Raw genomic sequence first — 24,040 nt, forward strand, 5'->3', positions numbered from 1 at the left:
TATTAAAGCCACACCGCGGAACTTTTGCGGGCGCTAGGGGCGCTAGACCTGTAACTTTCACGTCTAGCGCCCCTAGAGGCCACAAGCGCCGCAGCACTGTCGCAAAAGTCTGCTCCATGAGTATATCAGAGCCTATGGTCACGTGATGGCCGTAAAGCGATACGTTCTCCAGGTCACATGACCTGGCCAACGACGGTCCGTCTTCTCCAAACTTACATAGGCGGTATTTCAAGAGGGCAGCCCCGCTCGGAGCATTAATAGTGTCAAACGCTGTATATTGGCCTGAGGAATCATTTAAAATAACTTGTATGCGTCAACTCTTTAGGTCACAAAGTCCACGGTGTGGCTTTAAGCAAGGTTGCATTAAATTGTTTAAAAGTGTCAATAAAGACATTTGTATTGTAACAATAGATTTCTATTTAAAATAACTGCTATTCTTTTCAACTTTTTTTATTCATCAAAGAACCATGAAAAAAAACGTATTATGGTTTTCCGCAAAAACTGTTTTCATTATTGATAACAATAAGAAATGTTTCTTCAGCATCAAATCATCATATTAGACTGATTTCTGAAGGACCATGTGACACTGAAGACTGAAGTAATGATGCTGAAAATTCTGCTTTGCATCACAAGAATAAATTACATTTTTAAATATATTCAAATAGAAAACAGTTATTTTAAATTGTAAAAATATTTCACAATATTGCTATTTTTATTGTATTTTTTATCAAATATATGCAGCAGAAGAGACTCAAAAACAAGATCTTCACAACCCCCAATTTTTGAACGGTAGTGTATTCACTCGTTCATAAGGACATATTAATAACTTTTTTCTTCCCACTGCTGTATGTGTGTATGTATAAACCTTGTCAGTGTGTGTGGGATAGAGGTCAGTCCTGATGAATCGGACCGCCACCATGGGCATTATACACACGACTGTGGTGAGGAGGATGACCAGCCACACAATCTCCTGATTCAGAGAGTTACGTGCGGTACCTATAATCAAACAAACAAAATTATTTGATCAGTTGACGACTACTCGCTAATATCTGACCATTTTGGTCTTAGAATGATGCAATCATTGATAACAAAATGCTGTGAATATGGTTTTCACAATGGTACAGCAAAAATATGATGCTACATCCACACCAGTAGATGTCAGTATGAAGTAAATAAATAATTACTAAAAGTACTTCTCTAAATGCATTTAAATTCTTACCTATGTAAGGAAACTGGTTCGGGAAGATGGTAAAAATGCTGTCGCTGTGCAATGCAAAAAGGATCGCAAAGTAAACAGCTAGACTGCCCCATATAAAGAAATGGTTCACAGCGGTCCAGTAGTTGGTGTCAAGCCCAATCTGAAACAAAATGTAATATTTCAACAATTGTTAACATAAATTGTATAGAATCCCTGTTAAACTCTTATTTTGAATTTAGTCTGTGACATAACATGTGGGCGGAGTCAGGGACATGCCGAACAAGTTCAAATGGTGCGTTCAAGTCATGTCGTAAAAGATCGTATTTACGAGTTGAACGCACATGAACATCACCACAAGGTTGTTAATACCAGTGGGAAACTCACGAGAATGAGATTTAGGGTAATTGTGTTTGAATGTCATGAATTTTTTTTAAAAACATCGTTATTATACAATTAGTAAAGCACCTTTATTAAACAAAACATACATTTTTATTTCTCAAATTCACCTATTTTTATCTATATATGGTTTGGGTTAAAGTTAGGGTTAACATCAATCTTTTAGATTCCACAGTCAAGATAAAGAGAAATTCGCATCAAACGTGTCCCTCAGAGAAAGAAAAAAAAAACTTTTTGTAATTTATTTCTGAAGTAGTTATTTTAATGGACTTAGTTAACAAGCACAGTTGTTAAATTGGCTCACCTGTATACTGACCACAATGACCAAAGAGGTTGCTATGGTGACGGCGAAAGCCTGCTGATCAGTGATTTGTGCGCCGTCATCCCGCACAGCGGTCATGAAGGCTCCATATGGGATGAAGAAGAGGATAAAAGAGGTGCAGACCCCCTGCAGCGTACAGGTGAAGAACTTTCTCTTGTTGAAGAGCTGGTTAAGCTGTCCAGGTCTGTACAAGTTTGGATAGCGTAAACTGTACTGCTCGTTCACATCCTGCAAAAAACAACAATCTCAATGTTAAAAGGCAAAGATTGCAGTGTTTGGTGCTGCAAAAACTGACATCATGACCAGGCTTACCTGATCAAACAGGCCCATGGCCAGAACAGGAAGTGAGGTGTAGACAATGTTGAAGAGTGTGATGAACCACTGGTCATATACCGTCTGCAATGACAAAATAACAATTATATATACATTTACAGTCTTCAATTGAAATCATATGCATATTGCATCCACAGGCTGAAATATTTACCTGGGCAGAGAATCCACAGAGGAACCCGTACCAGAAATGGACCAGTGTGAAGGCAAAGTTCTTGTAGAAGAAGTAACAGAGGAAGTTGCACATGCGGTGGTAGGACCAGCGCCCGTGGACGAGCAGGAGGCGCTGCAGGTAGCGGAACTGGGCAAAGGAATAGTCAGAGGCCAACACCGCCTGCATGCCCTCCTGTCCGCTGATGCCCACACCAATGTGTGCCGCTGGGGGAGAGCAGACCGTACACACACATCTTTACACACATCTCAAAAAACCCAGCATATTTCCATAGCAACCACTCTATTAGACCAGCAGTGCATCTACATCGAATATTTCAGCCGTATGGCGTATATACTGTATGTCACAAGCACCCGATCACACTGTGCATTAAGAATAAGATAGATAGACAGACAGACAGATAGAAACATGCAGACAGACAGATAGATAGATAAATAGACAGACAGACATATAGATAGATAGACAGACAGATAGAAACATGCAGACAGACAGATAGATAGACAGACAGATAGAAACATGCAGACAGACAGATAGATATAGACAGACAGACAGATAGATATAGACAGACAGACACACAGATAGAGAGAAACATGCAGACAGACAGATAGACAGACAGATAGAAACATGCAGACAGACAGATAGATAGATAGAAACATGCAGACAGACAGATAGATATATACAGACAGACACACACACAGATAGACAGAAACATGCAGACAGACAGATAGATAGACAGACAGAAACATGCAGACAGACAGATAGATAGACAGACAGAAACAGACAGACAGACAGATAGATAGAAACATGCAGACAGACAGACAGACAGACAGATAGATAGACAGACAGATAGAAACATGCAGACAGACAGATAGATATATACAGACAGACACACAGATAGACAGAAACATGCAGACAGACAAATAGATAGACAGATAGAAACATGCAGACAGACAGATAGATAGACAGACAGACAGAAACATGCAGACAGACAGATAGATAGATAGACAAACAGACAGACACAGGCAGAGAGAAACATGCAGACAGACAGACAGATATATAGACAGACAGACAGACACAGGCATATAGAAACATGCAGACAGACAGACAGACAGACAGACAGATAGATAGACAGACAGATAGAAACATGCAGACAGACAGATAGATATATACAGACAGACACACAGATAGACAGAAACATGCAGACAGACAGATAGATAGACAGATAGAAACATGCAGACAGACAGATAGATAGACAGACAGACAGAAACATGCAGACAGACAGATAGATAGATAGACAAACAGACAGACACAGGCAGATAGAAACATGCAGACAGACAGACAGATATATAGACAGACAGACAGACAGACAGACACAGGCATATAGAAACATGCAGACAGACAGACAGACAGACATATATATAGACAGACAGACAGACACAGGCAGATAGAAACATGCAGACAGACAGACAGATATATAGACAGACAGACAGACACAGGCAGATAGAAACATGCAGACAGACAGACAGATATATAGACAGACAGACAGACACAGGCAGATAGAAACATGCAGACAGACAGACAGATATATAGACAGACAGACAGACACAGGCAGATAGAAACATGCAGGCAGACAGACAGACAGACAGACAGACATATATATAGACAGACAGACAGACACAGGCAGATAGAAACATGCAGACAGACAGACAGACAGACATATAGATAGATAGACAGACAGACAGGTAGAAACATGCAGACAGACAGATAGATATAGACAGATAGATAGATAGACAGATAGAAACATGCAGACAGACAGATATATAGACAGATAGATAGATAGACAGACAGATAGAAACATGCAGACAGACAGATATATAGACAGATAGACACAGATAGACAGAAACATGCAAACAGACAGATAGACAGACAGATAGAAACATGCAGACAGACAGATATATAGACAGATAGATAGACAGACAGATAGAAACATGCATACAGACAGATATATAGACAGATAGATAGACAGACAGATAGAAACATGCAGACAGACAGATATATAGACAGATAGATAGACAGACAGATAGAAACATGCAGACAGACAGATAGATAGACAGATAGAAACATGCAGACAGACAGATAGATAGACAGATAGACACAGATAGACAGAAACATGCAAACAGACAGATAGATAGACAGATAGAAACATGCAGACAGACAGATAGATAGACAGACAGACAGAAACATGCAGACAGACAGATAGATAGACAAACAGACAGACACAGGCAGATAGAAACATGCAGACAGACAGACAGATAGAAACATGCAGACAGACAGACAGATAGACAGACAGATATATAGACAGACAGACAGACACAGGCAGATAGAAACATGCAGACAGACAGACAGACAGACATATAGATAGATAGACAGACAGATAGAAACATGCAGACAGACAGATAGATATAGACAGATAGATAGACAGATAGAAACATGCAGACAGACAGATATATAGACAGATAGATAGATAGACAGACAGATAGAAACATGCAGACAGACAGATATATAGACAGATAGATAGATAGACAGACAGATAGAAACATGCAGACAGACAGATAGATATAGACAGACAGACAAACAGACAGACAGATAAATAGACAGACATAGATAGATAGACAGACAGATACATGCAGACAGACAGATATATAGACAGATAGATAGAAACATGCAGACAGACAGACAGATAGAAAGATAGACAGACAGATAGAAACATGCAGACAGACAGATAGATATAGACAGACAGACACACAGACAGACAGATATATAGATAGACAGACAGATACATGCAGACAGACAGATATATAGACAGATAGATAGACAGATAGAAACATGCAGACAGACAGATAGATAGACAGACAGACAGACAGATAGAAACATGCAGACAGACAGACAGATAGACAGACAGAAACATGCAGACAGACACACAGACAGACAGATATATAGATAGACAGACAGATACATGCAGACAGACAGATATATAGACAGATAGATAGACAGATAGAAACATGCAGACAGACAGATAGATAGACAGACAGACAGACAGACAGAAACATGCAGACAGACAGACAGATAGACAGTAGGGGTGTAACGATACACGTATTCGTATTGAACCGTTCGGTACGAGGCTTTCGGTTCGGTTTTCGGTACGCATTTTCAAACCGAACAGTTCATTGGACCATTTTTCCTGCCGACCAAAATTTCAAATGTAGGCGCGTTGCGCGTGGCAAGCGCGCTCATAATGTAAGAGACGCCGGCGCGACCACAACATTGCCCAACATCAAACGGAAAACGTAATGCAAGCGGAACGAAACTGCTCGTTATTGTGTGGTTGAAGGACCGTTTATCAGTTTGGACCAGTGCAGCGCGAGCCGATCGTGATCATGCGACACTGTTACTACAGCGCTACGAGATCCAGTAAAGAAAGCATTTGAATTCGCCACAGGAGTAATAACATCGCTGCGAGATCTAGTGAGAAACATTCACATTTCTCCATTATTAACAGATCAAACAGCGCTGACGTGGAAACCAGGAAGAAACATTGTGCCATGAATGAACTATCCAGTGTCCACAGATCAGCAACATTCACCATGGATTTAAGTTACTGTAGTAACACTCACTGTCTGCAACCATGGAAGTTTGGCAGGAATAGTAGGCTAGGCTATAATGCCTGCAAGTAACATTACGTCGGTTTTATTTTGACATTATGAATACAATTGCTGCCCTCAAATGTTAATCTGAACTAAAATAAACCTTTGTTTATAACTACTACAATATTACATTTCATTTTTTTCCAAGGAGCTGTTTTGTTTTATATGCTCCTAAGAAGAGTCAATTATAGCTCCAGAATTGCTCAAAGTAAAAAAAAAAATCATACTTTATGATGTTAGTTTTAATATAAAAAAAGAATTAAAAAAATTAAATCAAGGAAATTTCTCTGCCATTTCTTTCTTTTTGCTGTATCAAAAACGTACCGAACCGAACCGTGACACAAGTGTATCGTATCGAACCGAACCGTGAATTTTGTGAACCATTACACCCCTAATAGATAGACAGATAGAAACATGCAGACAGACAGACAGACAGACAGATAGATAGATAGATAGATAGATAGATAGATAGATAGATAGATAGATAGATAGATAGATAGATAGATAGATAGATAGATAGACAGACAGACAGACAGACGGACAGGTTGATTGGTTTGGTGTTGTGGATGTATTATGGCATTGATTAGCAAGAAAGTGACGTCTTACTATTGATCATACTGACGTCATTGGCTCCGTCTCCGATGGCGAGAGTGACGGCTTGCTTGTGTCTCTTTATGAGCTCAACCACCTGAGCTTTCTGCAGTGGAGTGACCCGACAGCAGATGACAGTCTTACACAGACACGCCACGTCCACCAGGATCAGCTCCAGGTCTGCCTCCAAGGCATGAGCCTTCATGGTAGATCAATACACACAAACCTTACATTTACTGACATGTATACGCTGTCAACATGTGTCGGCAGAATGATTTCAATTAAGTTATGTCATTGGCCTCAAGGACAGTTATCCAAACAAAACCGATTTCTGCCACTCTCTACCGTAAAAAAAATTTCAGGATAGTGCTGAACCAAATGTTCTTTTTTGAAGACAACGACCATGGTTAGGAGCTTAGCAACACATTATTAAAACAGCAATTAAGTTAAATCCTCTTCAGGACCCAGACGGAGACCCTTACCAAACTGTGTCCGTTGATGATTAAAGCGTACTCTGCGATGATGGTCTCTTCAAAGACGGAGTCACTCGAGTACAATTCTGTCTTTTCCATGTCAAGGCCACTGCTGAATTTCTCTCCGCTGGGTCCCATGATTCTCTCTTTAGCAGTCCTTTGCACAAAGCATCAGAAAATGACATTTTATTTTACTATAACAAACAATAGGTCAATTCAATCTGTCGAAACAGGTTGTAAGACCTTTAATCTTTGTCCAAGAATGACATTTTTTTTCATTAAACGTTACCTGAGCTCCTGTTGAACCTCAAGCATGGTGTGACCTGAGATTATAAACACCTCGTCCATGTCGTCTCTGAGCATGTTACACGAGTAGCCGATGTTCATTGCCGTCTCTGCAACCACAACAGGAACGAGACAGTGAGAATTTGTCTCGATTAGGTCTTCGATGAATGCTATAGGTTCTCATTAGCACTGGTTACCTAGCTTGTCTCCGGTGAGCACCCAGATCTTGATGTTGGCCAAGGTCAGACAGGCAATCGTCTCTGGAACTCCTTCTTGAAGTTTGTCCTCTATCGCTGTAGCACCGAGCAGCTTCAGGAAAATGAGAGACATTGTTTCAAAAGCAAAATGTAACATAACGCAGTATGAAATCATTGTGTTTAACTGAAGGCATAATAACATGGTGCATAATAAAAGGTATATTAACATGCCTAAGACTTTTGCACAGTACTGTAGATATTTTAAAATGTATCTCATAATTTGGCAGCCGGTTTATTAGGCTGCTGTCACTTTAAGACCTGATGCACAGATCCATTATACTGTTACACATGCGTTTTCTTTCTCAACTGTTTACGTTAATTAAAACATAACTGACTGTTGTTTATGTGAATACTCGCCAAGACCGGCATTTTGACATTATTTTGTGTGTATTTGACTGTTTAAGCGCAATAAGCGGCAAAAAAGAAATCAGTTTAGTACTGAGGCGGCTTTATGTGCCGCACATTGGGTGTGAGGACAAATTCTGTGGGATGGAGATAGATAGATAGATAGATAGATAGATAGATAGATAGATAGATAGATAGATAGATAGATAGATAGATAGATAGATAGATAGATAGATAGATAGATGGTCTCAATTATAATAAAGTCACATTTACCATCATGCCCTGCTCTATTTCTTCATACAGAGCTCCGAGTTTCTCTTCTCTGTTATCCAGTGTCGTGCTGGCGAACAGCAGTTTCTTCATCCATTGATCAAACACGTCTTCATCCAGGTCTTTGTACGCCAGCGCTAATGTTCTCAGACCCTCCCCGGCGAACTCCTACCACACAGAAACAGAGGACACTCATTTACCAGAGGGATATATTTATCTCACCATGAAACTTGAAACTCAGTCAATTACAATTACATCAAATATTTCTTCAGTGAAAATAAGGAGCACGCTACGCAGTTCTTCCCATCTTTGATCTAATTTGAGTTAAGTTTGCTATCATTATTTGCTATTTTTATCCCACTAGCATAGCTTCTCCAGTGACGTGAGTCTTATTGCACTTTGAGGGCCCGCAGAAAGCCATAAATGAGACATGAATAATGGACAGCTTCTCATAGTCTGTAATAAGTACGGCCCATAGGCTGCTTTTAGACTGACCAGTCGAGCTCTAGACAATAGCGTTACTGTTTCTTAGAATATGGTTTGAGAGGTTGATTTCATTGATAATATTTACAGCTAAAAAATACACTTTTACATTTTCTGAGGAAATTCTTCTGGTTTTTGCAATAGAAGTACCTTTGTCGAAGTAGCTAATATAAATGCTAACAATAATGTGCAGGCAAGGACATTAATGAAACACACTGTTTGGAGCCACCAAAAGTGTTTGTATAAAGTGTTTTCCATCTGAAAAGCCTACAAGAAACTTAATGGAATTGATCTGAACAAAATAAAGCTTATCTCTACTAAGACAGAGCTTTTAGCCATGGAGAAAATGAGCCTTGTTTGTATCGACTGTGCCGCTCTGACACTCACGTTGTGCATTTGCTGTAATTTGTCAAGTGGAACGGTGCGTCTACATCTCTGAGTGTCACGATTCTCAAGCGCATTGAGTGGAGTAGAAACAAACACAGAATGAAAAGACTTAAAAAAATACAAGAATCTGCATAACCTGAAGCTTATAATTATTAAGGCTTTTAGTGATGCCTGAATAAGGCCAAAGTTTGGTAACAGTATTAGTTTCAAACAGTAATACCACGGTATTTCAATACTATTTCAAGGTTATGAGGCACTACAAAGTACTTGTTTTAGCCTAAAAGTAAAAAGATTACCATGGTAAATGAACATGAAAGAACATGGTACTGTTATGATAAAGGCCCAAAACATGGTTTTACCATGGTATTGCATTCAAACCACATATTAAGATGGTAAATGATGGACATGATTTTATCACAGTAAACACCATGATTTTACACACGGTTTTACTGTACATCAAAATGACATGCCCCGAAAACATGGCCTTACCATGATATCACATCAAAATAACATGGTAAATGCCCAACAACATGATTTTTACCATTGTTCTACATCTAAATAACATTATTATTATAGTACATGCCTAAAAACATGGTATATTACCATGTAAAATCCAAATGACACGGGATTGTCATGGTAAATGCCACAAAACATGGTATTTCTATATTGCATCCAAAAAAACATGGCATTAGCATGGTAAATGCCAAACAACATGGTTTTACAATGATACTGGTAATGCATCCAAATAACATAGTACCCAGAACATGGAAGAAACAAGATACAGTATTTCCATTGCAAATGCCCCAAAACATGGTCTTCCCGGGGTATTTCATCCAAGTTCCAAGGTATTAACATGGTAAATGCCCAACAACATTGTTTTACCATGGTACTGCATCCATAATGGCGTTATTATAGTAAATGGCACAAAAAAAATGTTATTACCAAAGCAAATGGCCAAAAGACACTGTCTTACTTTGGTGTCACATCCAAAAAACTTGGTATTATTATAGTAAATGGTTTTAATAACATGGTTTTACAATGGTACTGCATCCAAATAACATGATATTATCACAGCACATGAGCAAAACATGGTTTACCATGGTGCTGCATTCAAATAATATGGTATTACAACAGTACATGCCTCAAAACTGGCTTTACCATGGTAAATGCCCCCATGGTCTTACCATGATATTGCATCTAACTGACATGGTATTAGAATGTAAATGGCCCAAAACATGGTTTAAACATGTTATCTCAACAAAATAACATAGGCTAGTATTACCATGGTACATTCACAAAAAAACATGTTATCGCCACAATACATGCCCAAAAATGGTATTACCATCGTGCCACATCCAAAAAAACAGTAATATCATTCATGGTACTCTTTTGACACTTGACCACAGTACTATAGCTAGGGATCAACATCCACAACATAGGGCTAAGCTAAGCTGATGTTTTCTACAGGGAAGGATGGCTTAACAATAGAGACTCACATTAAGGTGCTCTGAGGTAGTAAACACAAGCTCTTCATTAGATGGGTCCAGCCTGTCGAAGACAATAGTGTCGGCTCCTTTTGAGTAAAGCTTTAACTGCCCCTTTGGGTTCCTCACTGCGGAAGAGACAGGAAATGAGAGTGCTACTTATAAATATACAAGTATACAACAGTATCAACAGACCAGCCAACTATTGATTCCTCAATGTGAATGGATGAATTATGCATAGACACATAAGAGAGAGAATTATGTCAGGGATGATTCATAGCTTTTGTGAAATATTAAAGTTATCAGACAATACAAGATTGTGACTAAGATTACATAAAAATTTAAAAGTTTTTATTTAAAATGTCTTGAAGATTTAAAAAAAGAGAAAGAATCAGAACCAACCAATGACGCTCATTCTCTTCCGGACGTTGTTGAAGTCTAAAATGGCTATTAGCTGATAGGTGACCGCCTGACCCATCTCATATAAAGTGATGGTTTCCGGCGTTCGAGACCGGAATACGAAGCCAAAGTTGCGTGCAGCGGTAACCAGGGCTCCTTCATCCGGAGATTGTGCCTGATACACCAGCTCACCTTCAACATGGAATCATTTCAGAGGCATTTCAATCAAAGTCCACTCAAAATCTCTTATGCTGCATAATACAACAAAAGTGCTACTAGGATGTGAAGATATATTTAAGGTGTTTGGGGTTTTACCCTCATTTCTCTCCTCTGGCATGACGGTGTGGCAGAGCGCTAACAGACGGAAGAATTCCTGCACCAGAGGCTCTTCCAGCTTGATGGCCTCAACCAAACTGCTGTCATGGAAACGGAATTTCCGGTCCATCAGTGGGTTGAAGGAGAAATCTACACATGGTGTTTTCTACAAGAGTCAGAGACAAGTGTGACTGCCAAATCTGTATTTTGTCCATTATATTAAAAAATATATATTTATCTTATAAGTATTTATAAGTAAGGTAGTTGTTGTAGTAGTTAGTTATGTTTAGGTATTGGGTTGAATTAAGGGATGTAGAATATGGTCATGCAGAATAGCATTAATATGTGCTTTATAAGTACTAATAAACAGCCAATATGCTAGTAATATGAACAACAGCCGAAATGTATAATTTTCCTGTTATCCCTGTAAAGCCCGCTTTAAAACAATCTGTAGTGTATAAAGCGCTATATAAATAAAGTTGACTTGACTAATGAGAAACTAGTAAATAGTGAATGTGTTCCCTAATCTAAAGTGTTACCAAACATTTAAATATAACTAGATGAGTAAAGGTTGAAGACTTTGATATTGGCTTGACAAAGCCAGGTTTGAAAGTTTAAAATAACTTTGAACAGCTTGAAGTAAAAAGGTTTTACTGAGAGAAGGAACAAAATGTCACTAGCATGTTTTAGCATTTTGCTAGCATGAATAAGTAGGTTGTTAGCATGATTAGCATGTTACTAGCATGAATTAACATTTTGCTAGCATGTTTTAACATGCTGTTAGCATGAATTAACATGTTGCTAGCATGATTCAACAGGTTGCTAACATGATTTAACACGTTGCTAACATGTTTCAGCACGTTGGTAGCATGAATTAAAATGTTGCTAACATGATTTAACATGTTGCTAGCATGAATTAGCATGTTTTAACACTTTGCTAGCATAATCTAATACTTTGCTAGCTTGAATTAGCATGTTGCTAGCATTTTTTAACACACCGCTAGCTAGCATGAATTAACATGCTGCCAGAGAAAGTCTAATTAGGGGAGAAGTGCCACTCAATAAACTTCCGGTTGCAGTTCCACTCTTGTGCCATATAAGAGTGCAGAATGAATGGAGGTCTATGGAGCTATACCCATCAAAATCCCCTTTTCTCAGGATATAATTTTTTGTCTAGTAATTTGAATGTTGTTTTCGAAAGGGGATGCAAAGAAATTACACATTGCTTGGTGTTAGATTTTTTAGAGTCACTTATTTGCTTTAAAAAGTCTTTTAAAATGTCAATGACGTCATACACATCGTACGACCAGAGATACTGCTTCACGGCAATCCTTCAGTCACTTTGGTGCTTTCGCGCTCTGCACTTTCTTTTCTCTCGAGGCATCGACAACACAGCTGACATGGGTAACTACACGTGCTAGAAGAGTTTTGGTTTTGTTTGTTTCTGGTCCCGCTTCGGATGCCACGATGCCATCAAACGGTATCTCTGGTCGTAATCAGTCCTTCACTGACCAATCAGCGTTCATTAGCAGAATGCTAGCGTGTTATGGGCAACAACAACTCAACCTGTAAGAAATCGAAAGGACATAAGTACTCGTTCATTCAACTTTCGACCTATAACCCATGTTGAACTTGCAAAACCTACAATCAAATCTGAGATTTCTCAACGGCAATCGGGTGAAAGAGACAAATTTAGCCGTCTAGCCCCATAGACTCCCATTCATTTTGCACTCATGGCGAGCGCCCCCAGTGGAACTCTGATTGGAACTACAACCAATAGGACTTAATAGGGCGTTGGAGTGAACAGGCTTTCCGTAGACGGGCTTTGATGCTGCTAACACAATTTAGCACTTTGCTAGCATTAATTAGCATGTTGCTTGTAGCATTAATTACTATGTTTTAACACTGTTAACATAATTTAACACTTTGCTAGCATGAATTAGCATGTTGCTAGCATATTTTAACATGCTGCTAGCATGAATTAGCATCTTTTAACACATTGCTAACATGAATTAGCATGTTGTCTTATGATAGTCATTAAGCTTTGCTAATGATAGACAGCTTAAATACTCTATAAGTCTTATTGTACAAAAGTTTTGACCGACCCCCTATGCGACTTTTCGTAGTTTTGATCGTCCGTTTAATGAAAATCATAAGTCGGATCAGTCAGAAAATATATAGCACACGGAGTCAGGACAGTCTGAAAGCCAACATAATTATTATTTTTTAAAGTAATATTTTATGCATTTTAAAAAATTATTAATAATAAAATAATTAATTTAGAAATAATTTAAATAAAAAACTTGTTTCTTTACCTCAGTAATATCCACTTTATGCCCAAACTCATCATAAACATCACCTGGACAAACAAAATCACATCTATTAATACATATATCCACATGTGTCTGTAAGTGTGGACGTACACCAGGAGGTGTTGAAGCGTACCGTAGGTCTTCCCGTTGATGGAACACTTATTGAACACCATGATGTTCTGGGTCAGGGTGCCTGTTTTGTCTGAGAAGATAAACTCCACCTGGCCCAGCTCCTCGTTGAGGGTGGTGGTTCGCGCCTCGGCGGGAGTGTCCTTGCGGCTGTAGTACATTCGTCTGTCCCAGTTTATAAAGTAGCTGTGGCCCAGCCGCAAAACTTCTACGCTGTAATATAGTAAGTTTATGTCCAAGTCTTCTTTTTTTTTTTTTTGTCCTTAAAGGTGCAGTGAGCGATTTCTGAGAAACACTGTTGAACATTTAAATCAACACCAGAACAAACAATTTTGTAAATATTTGCTAGATGTCTGTTCTGAGTGTGTGATAAGTTTTTGTGTGTTGCACATAGTCCTGGCTGTGTTAATAGAAGAATAAAAGTTACTTGGGAATGATCCACGGAGCACAAAAACACTCTTGTAGCCAATCAGCAAAAAGGGGCGTATCCACTCATGATGGGGATGAGAGAGAGAGAGGGAGAGAGAGAGAGCGAGAGAGAGAGAGAGAGAGAGAGAGAGAGAGGGAGAGAGAGAGAGAGAGAGAGAGAGAGAGAGAGAGAGAGAGAGAGAGAGAGAGAGGGAGAGAGAGAGAGAGAGGGAGAGAGAGAGAGAGAGAGAGAGAGAGAGAGAGAGAGAGAGAGAGAGAGGGAGAGAGAGAGAGAGAGCAGGACATTTGTGGAAAGACTGTGGAAAGAGAGAGAGAGAGAGAGAGAGAGAGAGAGAGAGCAGGACATTTGTGGAAAGACTGTGGAAAGAGAGAGGGAGAGAGAGAGAGAGAGAGAGAGAGAGCAGGACATTTGTGGAAAGACTGTGGAAAGAGAGAGAGAGAGAGAGAAAGCAGGACATTTGTGGAAAGACTGTGGAGAGAGAGAGAGAGAGAGAGAGAGAGAGAGAGAGAGAGAGAGAGAGAGAGGACATTTGTGGAAAGACTGTGGAAAGAGAGATGGCTGAGATAATACCAAAGATGAAAAGGTCAGAGGAATATAATTGGAAGAAGAAGGGTTGTGATGAGCAAGATCTAGGACGTATTAATATTGGAAAAGCTTTTCAGGTCTGAAAACGGACGCTGAGGTTGCTTTGTTTCTGCTCGATAAATCTTTTTCACAGAAGTAAGATATGCTGTTGTTGAGTCACAGCTGATTCTTCCATACTCGCGCAAGCTTTCTGATGCGGCAGCGGTTAGCGGTTGCTTGTGTTTCGTAGCGTGTTCGTTATTTTGGGGGCGGAGCAATGAAGGGAGGGGTGTGTTTGTTTGGGTGTCGACTGCAAATATCAACGGTGTTTCTCAGAAATCGCTCACTGCGCCTTTAATTTATTTATCTGTAAGAATTTGTTTTTGTCTGTACATTGTTTTGTATAAAAAATAGATACAAATTTGAAATTATAAAATAGAAAGTCTAAATTATGAGATATTACAAAAGTCATAATTGAAATATTAAGTTATGTTTATGACAAAGTAAAAGTATTGAGATAAAGTAATAATTAGTACAAAAAAAAGTCATAATTACTGCATTCAAATGATGATTTACCACAGCATGCTTTTTAAAATCACAATTATTAGATAAAGAATCTTAAGCTCGTCCAGGACTAAGATACATGTTTGAGCTGCGTATCTTAAAGTCTCCCTGTGGTGAATATCAAGCGTTTAATGTTGTTTTATGTCTATGTGGTGTTTTTAATGTGCTTTAAGACAAACCATGTGCAAATTCATAAGTCACACCATTGCTGAGTATTTTCTCCTTAAAACTGCAGTGAACCGAAGACAGTCTCAAAAACACGGCTTGAAATCGCCGGTGTTTCTGACGTCACAAACGACCTTGTAACCAATCAGGTCAACGTGTGATCGTCAACGAGTGGATCTCTGAGCTGGTGTAAGTGAGTGGAGGCGGGGCTAATTTGCATATTCATAGAACCAGGTTTACTAAATGAGGCAAGGGTGTAGAGTTACATTCAAGCTTTTTTAAGGCATGAATAATTTTTTTTCAAGGAAAAAACTTTTAAATATGTAATTTTGGTGATCAATGATGAGTTTTAAGGGATGAAATTATTGACTACAGGGGGACTTTAAAATATGCCACTACCATAGTTTTGTCTCTAGATGCACACCAGTAATGTGTTTTTTTTTTTTTCTAAGGCACGTTTATCAAAGCTACTTAAATGTCCTAATTGAACTGAGTAATCCTGGCTTAATTTAAGCCCTGTCTGTGAAACCAGACCATAAAGTCTTAATTATAAGATTACAAATCTAAATTATTACATACCAAGTCATAATTATAAGATAAAAAGTTAAAATTATGACAAAAAGTAATAATTGCGAAATAAAAAGCTGAATTTATGAGATTAGGACATTAAAAAATCATACAACTTTCGACTTTGGGACACTTTTTGCCATTGAGATGAATGGGAAAAATGTCCCAATTATCCTGAATTAACTATATGTCATAATTATGATTTTCTTAAGTGGATTCCATACATAGCACATATACAATGTCTGACTTTAGGTACATTTTTGTCAATGTTTTTTTTACAGCAAACAATACTGTATTGGGTTGCCACTTCATGTTCAAAGTGAAACCTGTTGTCCTGAAGCAAAACCAGTTTACCACCACATTGAATGATCTGACCTACCTAACATAAAGTGAGATCGGCACAACAGTGTTAAGGATGATAACGTAGGACCAGAAGGTCAGGAAGCCAGACAAGACTGCATTGATCTTGAGTTGCTTCCACTGAAGATACTCCCAAAAGTTGCTGCCAACACTCTGCTCCCAAATGGTGTTTCCGATGGCCAGGATGATCCCCATACAGATGAGAAACCCAAAGATCTGGAAAATCAGGAAATATGTCTCCACTGATTAATTTTAAATCCTCAAAATGAAAATTCTCTCATAATTGAATCACCCTAATGTCGTTCCAAAGACTTTCATTCATCTTTGAAACACAAATCAAGATGGTTTAAATAAAATCTGAGTGATTTCAGGCTTCAAAACGTTCATGAATCCATATGAATCAAACTGTTTAATCCAAGTCTTATATGATGAACAGATTTATGGACAGAAATCTCTCAGAGATTTGTGTTTCGAAGATGAACGAAAGTTTTATGGGTCTGGAATGACATGAGACTGAGTAATTGACAACATTTTCATTTTTGGGTGAACTATCCCTTTAACACATGCAAAGCATTTTACAATAACAAAATGAACTGCCCTTTTGAAAGGCTGGTGGCATGAGTAAGTGAGATGCCACATGTCGATCATTCCCAGCATGCTCCACACACACTCACCCACAGCACTAAGGTGTTCATCAGTTTGTCGATGCTGGTCCTTTTGAACTTCGTACTCCCACAGTTTTGCATGAGCTTGGTTTGGAGTCCTGATGGAGACAATCAGAACAGAGTTCATCTCAGGGCAGATCATGGTGTGCATTAGGAGCTAAGCATAGATAATAACATTGATTACAGATGAGGCAGAAGAACTAGGCAGTCAATATGTCTCTGAGGAACATCTACTCAAGATAGCCAATCAATCATCTGTGAAAATGCCATTCGCCTAGGACAATTAATGGAGGAATATTGAAGAGAAACGTACCGGCGAAGATGACCAAGCCGAAACACCACTCGGTGTTACGGAGCACACAGCCTCTCAAGAGCATTTTCTCGTTGTCCAGAGGATACTTATTATCTTCCCAGTATAGAGTCCCTGTGAACTTATCCAGTTTGTTGTTGGGAGGCTCGCAGATGACTTCCCCTGGGAGACACGTTCAAAGACAACATGTGACAGGAAGATGTTAATTGTTTTTTTTACATTGATCATAAGTGATCACCCGGATTTAGACCTATCTATATTGTATTTATATAAAGCGTTCACAGGCAAATTTGCTTCATGTATTTGCCCGGCGTCGAAATCAGGCACATATGAATGTCAGGAAACATGATTCCTGGCTGCAAGTCAATATCCATGGATCACTGGATCTTTGTTAAAGGAGTAGTTCACTTTCAAATTAAAATTTCTTGATAATTTACTCACCCCCATGTCATCTAAGATGTCCATGTCTTTCTTTCTTCAGTCGAAAAGAAATTAAAGGGTTAGTTCACCCAAAAATTAAAATTAGAAAAGTTAGAAAAGACAATGTTTAAAATAGTCCAAGTGACTACAGTGGCTCAACCGTAAGTTTATCAAGTGACGAGAATACACGATCGGTCATTTAAAAAAAAAAAAATTAAAGGGGACCTATTATGCCCCTTTTCACAAGATGTAAAATAAGTCTCTGATGTCCCCAGAGTGTGTATGTGAAGTTTTAGCTCAAAATACCCAACAGATCATTTTTTACAGCATGTTTAAATTGTCATTTTTTGGGGCTCAGAAAAACACGCTTTTTTTAGTGTGTGCCCTTTAAATGCAAATAAGCTGCTGCTGCACGACACAGGGGGCGGAGCTTCATGAGCTCGCGCTCAGTCTCTCAGGACAATTTCATCTCACGGAATGATGATAATATCAGAAACTCTCAGTAACGGTGTTCATTTCGACCCGGAGTCGGACAATAATGCCTACAGAGTCAGAGTGCTGTATGGAGATGGAACAGGTATAGTTTAGTAGTTTAATTACGGTTATAACGTATTTGTCATCTGCTTATATGTATCCACTATTAATAGCATACAAGTCTGCTGTTCCGGACCAGGTCCGAATGATGATCAAACATATACTGATGAGTTTAATAAAGTTTATTGTACATCACACAAAAGATGAAGCGTCAGTTTTACTCCAGAAAATCACCGTAAGAGCTGAGTAAACACAGTAAGTTATAAGAAGTGCGCAAGTAACGTTACATAAACGAATTTCGGTAGAGTTGAGGGAGCATTTTCTTTAAAAACAAAATAATTCCACCTCGTCTTCAGCGGCTGCCTCAGATTTCGGGAGTAAATAGAGAGAGCTATGTGGATTAATACATCCAGCCACACAACACCTACAACGCTTGGGAGACATTCTCGTCAGTACAACTCGCTGTGAACTCGATCAGGGCGGGTCTATGTTAGAATGGCAGTGTCTGTCAACACTCGTGGCCGGGGCCTGTGCTGTAGTGACGTCACTAAAACAGCATTCTGAAAACAGGTCGTTGGGAGACAATGCTGATGATTTATGGGGATTAATAAAAAAGGAGTGAGTGGATTTTGATCACTTTTGGGTGGTTGTGTACACACTGCCAACACACATTAATTTGAATTTTGCATAATAGGTCCCCTTTAAACACAAATGCCCGTCTTGCACCATCTCTGAGATGCCCCACGTCATCACGATGGAAAGGTCACGCGAGATATCGTTAAACATCCAGGATATGCACACGTGAGGACCATTTTAAACAATAAACTGACACAAATACATATAAATATGTGTCATTCAACATACAATAACTTTGAACGGTCCTCCTACTCCAAACTTGTAAACACTGGGTCGGTACTTCCGACTACATCACGCGTGACCTTTCCAACGTGATGACGTAATGTGTGGCGCATCTCAGAGATGGTCATGACGGGCATTTGTGGTTAAAAAGTATAGAATTTACTTTTTTTTTTAAAAATGACCGATCGTTTCGCTAGATAAGACCCTTATTTCTCGGCTGGGATCGTGCAGAGCCTTTGAAAGCTGCATTGAGACTGACATTTTAACCATTTGAAGTCCATTATATGGAGAAAAATCCTGGAATATTTTCCTCAAAAACCTTAATTTCTTTTCGACTGAACAAAGAAAGACATGGACATCTTAGATGACATCGGGGTGAATAAATTATCAGGAAATTTTTATTTGAAATTGAACTTCTCCTTTAAGTTGTAAGGAACACTATATCGAGTCCAACCTTTAGTTTAAACTGATAATCGTTTGTTTTACTCGTGTTTTCGCAGTTTCCCCTATTCGATCCAGTCCGGCTGAGGGGGGCCTGTACCGGCGGGAAAGTGACGTCAATGCATACCCTCATTTAATGGAATTTTAAGGGGATTTTTGATGTTTGTTCAAACACTAAATTAAAAGCACCCCATTAAAGCCATATAATTTGAACTATCACTCATGTTCGTATTACAAACAATATGGAATGAGTGTGTTCAAATCCCTAATCCTAATTAGAAGCATTGGAACTGGATTGCATTGGATAGTACTATAGCCAATATAATTTTTTTTCCAATTTCACGAATGCAGGGGCTTCACTCTAGATTAACTTTAATGGAATCCAAGCGAAAACACTACAAATCTCATTACAAACGCTCCTTCGAAAGAAATACACGAGCATACCAAAGGTTCCGCAAGAGAAAGCCACAGAGATCGATCTAATCGATGTGACGGATGCAATAAGTGTTTATGTTTACTCGTGTTGACTCAAGTTCATTTCTGTTGATGGTGCAATAATGGTGTGTGTGTTTGAATAAAAGCTTTACCATTAAAGTCTGCAAGCCTGGCAACATCGTCCCCGAGGTCTGAGGTTACAGTCAAGGCTTGGCGCACCTTCAGGTTCGTTTCTCTGTTGGAATCGGAAAGAGTCGAAAGAATGAAAGAGGCTCATGATCGTGTCATGCTCTCACTGCTATACAGTCAGTCACAAAATCGAATTTGAGATGCTTGTGCTGGATGTTGAACACGTCCAAAGGGAAGTGAAGCACGGAATATTAGCGCCACCACACACATTTCACAGAAAACATCTCACCCATCTAGCTCTGCAGTCTCGATATAGCAAAGTCCATAGGGCTCACTGCTGGAGAGGAGGAGAAGGTCAGCCTGTACACAGGAGAGAGAGCGGACACTGAAAGCTGTGCAAGACTCATAAATCATGTGCTGGATGAGTCTATTCCACTCTTTACAAAACGGTGCTATCATCTACTAAAGTCCGCAGATAATAGCAGTCATATTGGGATCATCAAAATCTTTTTCTGTCAGTTTGATGGTATAGTTGTTGTATTTAGGTGCCAAGGTTTGTACGTTTTTATTCTGCTCCTGATTGGTTGTCCATGGCAGCCAATAGAACCATATGGAAAAACTTTATGAAATTTGGTGCAGTGATTGGGGAAGGACTGAACATGATAGCAATTTTGAGATCGGCCTTTGCATTACATTTATGCAAATTACTTTTGAACTTTCAACCGGGGATTCAAAACATTTCTAAGGGGTCCTCAAGATTACTTAAAATGTAAAAAAAAAAAAAAAAAAAAAATTTAAATAGGCTAAAACCACTAAAAATCAAGATATCAATATTTCCTATTTTAATTCACGACCAAACTTCTAATATTTCTAATTATAACTTATTAATATTTCAGTTTAATTACAATTAGTTAAGTTATTTTAATCTATGGACACTACTAAATTCTATAAATTAAAAAATTATTACACAGACAATTTCTGCCTGATTATATTTTTTAGTTTAGAAAAAAAAAAAAAAATATATATATATATATATATATATATATGTATATAAATACAAAGTTATTTATTTTTTATCTAATTATTTATTATTTTAGCTTTGGGTGTTTTATTTGTATATATTTTATTTTATTTATATAGACAAAATAATATAAATAGTATACAATTTAATATTGCCCATTTTTCAGTTTTAGGTCATAACAAAATATATTATTGGCTTATTGCATCAGCCTAATTACGTTTTTTTTGTTAACAACATTTTTTTTAAGCAAAACTGACTGATGATCTTCAGACCAGTTTTTATATGTAAAGGTTAATGCCCGACGAGGTGTCCATTGTCAGGTATTAATGGACGACGGCGAGGCGTGAACCGTCCGACGTGCAGCGTATTAATACCTGACAATGGACACCTCGAAGGGCATTAACCCGCTTATACCATGGTCACTTGCCAAATAACACATTTTTAAAACATTAGTTTATATTTTAATTAGTTTTACAATCGAAATCTAAAGTTTTTACAAACATTAACTTGGTTTCCCTGGTTACGCCTGACGGTTTATTTAGCAACCGGAGATATTTATAGTCCGCTCAGCTCGTAGAATCCTTCAGTTTACTGCCTGTTGCTATGGTTACTCACAGCTGATGTAGCCAGCGCATTTATTTATTAATTTCGAACGGTAAACAGTCAGTTTCACCAGAACTCCTTTACTAGGTGTCCTCTATCACTTTTTAATGGACACCCTGCAGCCAATCAGAATCGAGTATTCACCCAGACCATGGTTACTATAATTAATTATTTCATTCCAATGAAAAAAGAAAGAAACTAAAGAATTTGACCGTAAAGACATACATGGAATCGAGTCTGGATCTTGACCATAATTTCACTAATTGAAATGAATCGGTCTCATAACAGTTTTTGACAATTAAAGTTTATAAATTAGGGATAAATCTGCTCATAGGCTTTGAAGCGGTTGGCATAAAATAATATGTCTGATCTGATGTTGTTTAACTCTTTGGATCGTGATTAGTACAACGCACATGATGTGATTACCATATCCGCTATATTTATTATATTTGCCATACTAAAGTTAGTCTGTTAGCAAGGCCGGATTTACCACCTCTGACCTCTAGGGGGCCTCCAAGACCCCACTAACTGTGTGACCTCATCCTTCTTTTTTTTTTTCTTTATTAAAATAAAATTAATTAATGAGTGTGTGTGTGTGTGTGTGTGTGTGTGTGTGTGTGTGTGTGTGTGTGTGTGTGTGTGTGTGTGTGTGTGTGTATGTGTGTTAACAATAATTTATTTGCACACAAAAAAGTATCATGATCAGATCAGTCTTTTGGCTGTGGCTTCCTACACCGTAAACTAAACACAGTAACGAACGATGACGTCGATTTTACCATATCAATCTGAACACGAGTCCAATAATGAAACACTGGAAGAACTAGTTATTCAATCCGAACCTCCATCGCAAGGACGACTTGAGCAGGACTCAGTGTTTTTCAGTGATACATTACTCAGTTTGAGATGTTGCAACTGTAATTCCTCACCATCAGCATTAACAAGTGCATGTCCATCAACAAACCGATTATTTTACTTGTACTTATTTATTTACAGAGTATTTTTCGAATTTATTGCGGTGAACACATGAAAACTGTATCAATTACAGTGCATACATAAGCCGAGCTCTAGCGTGAATGACTGATGTAACATAAACGTTGGTAAAACAAATCTTGCTCCATGCTTAATCTTTCCTCAAAGTAGTGAGAACGACAGACAATCTGCATTAGACACAGTTATAGATAATCGTGGCCCACAAACTGATTAGCATAGGTATTTAAGTAAGACAGTGATAATGGGAGTAAGCCAGTTAGCAGGAGACCTACACAAAATAAAACTCAAAACTAAGTATTTTGAACACATCTTCCAAGAGCAAGCGGTTTGCGAATCCTGCATTGAACTCCGAGATTTGAGAAGCAGTCGTCAGTGAAATAAAGGGAACACAGCAAAAGTTTAGGATTATACTGCTATGATATCATGGTAAAGATGAACTTTAACCACTGATTCTTCACATACTCATTCTTGGGCAGTGAAATTAAAACTGGCTTTACAGTCACTTTGTAGAGCACAGCGTCTTCTCAACATGATGCTATCCAGCATCCACAGGGATCAGCTGTAGTGTTTGAAGGGTTTCAAGTTTTCCCTGTTGTCGGCAATATGCTAATGTTTCGTCTTGACGTCACAACGAAATGGCTTATGACTCGTTTGAAAAACGATTAATTTCATTGTCGACTCTTATTTTTGAAAGAAAATAACTTTACATACGCACTTTCAGATTTAAAACTTTGCAGGATGTTTTCATTCACTTAGGCCTCGTTTATACTGCAGGTCTTGAGCATATTTCGCGTTTGTCCATCCGTACAAGAACCCCCTTTAATCATGTGCAGCATTTCAGATAGTATGTCAAGTGCAAATACATGAATCGGATATGGGTCACAATTGAAAGAACGTGTAAACGGACGGTCAAAAAAATCGGATATAGGCAACAAATCAGAATTGGGCATCGAGACCTGCAGTGTAAACGAGGCCCATCCGTCCATTTGCAGACGCGCGTTGGGGTTGCTCTCATCATTAAACCGCGGAGACGTTGCCTAATGCCTCAGAAAATCTGATCTGCCTGTTTATATGACAGTCGCATTGGCACATATCTGATTTATATCTGATTTATTTCCACATATGAATGAGG

General features: G+C 38.5%; 1 protein-coding gene across 5 annotated transcripts in view; it reads right to left on the reverse strand.

Moving 5' to 3' along the window:
• Positions 1 to 24,040, reverse strand: part of atp8b4 (ATPase phospholipid transporting 8B4) — a 38,719-nt gene that overhangs the window by 1,647 nt on the left and 13,032 nt on the right. For all 5 annotated transcript variants that reach the window (XM_082159013.1, XM_082159016.1, XM_082159017.1 and 2 more), the window contains 20 exons: positions 20,584 to 20,654; positions 20,318 to 20,400; positions 17,481 to 17,639; positions 17,177 to 17,265; positions 16,522 to 16,718; positions 13,857 to 14,065; positions 13,727 to 13,770; positions 11,412 to 11,577; positions 11,100 to 11,288; positions 10,710 to 10,825; positions 8,347 to 8,511; positions 7,669 to 7,780; positions 7,476 to 7,581; positions 7,196 to 7,343; positions 6,729 to 6,912; positions 2,401 to 2,624; positions 2,229 to 2,312; positions 1,899 to 2,144; positions 1,220 to 1,358; positions 866 to 996 (listed from right to left, as the gene is read on the reverse strand). In XM_082159013.1, the coding sequence (XP_082015139.1) occupies positions 866 to 996; positions 1,220 to 1,358; positions 1,899 to 2,144; positions 2,229 to 2,312; positions 2,401 to 2,624; positions 6,729 to 6,912; positions 7,196 to 7,343; positions 7,476 to 7,581; positions 7,669 to 7,780; positions 8,347 to 8,511; positions 10,710 to 10,825; positions 11,100 to 11,288; positions 11,412 to 11,577; positions 13,727 to 13,770; positions 13,857 to 14,065; positions 16,522 to 16,718; positions 17,177 to 17,265; positions 17,481 to 17,639; positions 20,318 to 20,400; positions 20,584 to 20,654 (2,862 nt within the window). The remainder of the gene's footprint in view (positions 1 to 865; positions 997 to 1,219; positions 1,359 to 1,898; positions 2,145 to 2,228; positions 2,313 to 2,400; positions 2,625 to 6,728; positions 6,913 to 7,195; positions 7,344 to 7,475; positions 7,582 to 7,668; positions 7,781 to 8,346; positions 8,512 to 10,709; positions 10,826 to 11,099; positions 11,289 to 11,411; positions 11,578 to 13,726; positions 13,771 to 13,856; positions 14,066 to 16,521; positions 16,719 to 17,176; positions 17,266 to 17,480; positions 17,640 to 20,317; positions 20,401 to 20,583; positions 20,655 to 24,040) is intronic.

The sequence above is a fragment of the Leuciscus leuciscus genome (assembly GCF_965113295.1).
Source record: "Leuciscus leuciscus genome assembly, chromosome: 25".
In the NCBI taxonomy this organism is placed as follows: Eukaryota; Metazoa; Chordata; class Actinopteri; order Cypriniformes; family Leuciscidae; genus Leuciscus; species Leuciscus leuciscus.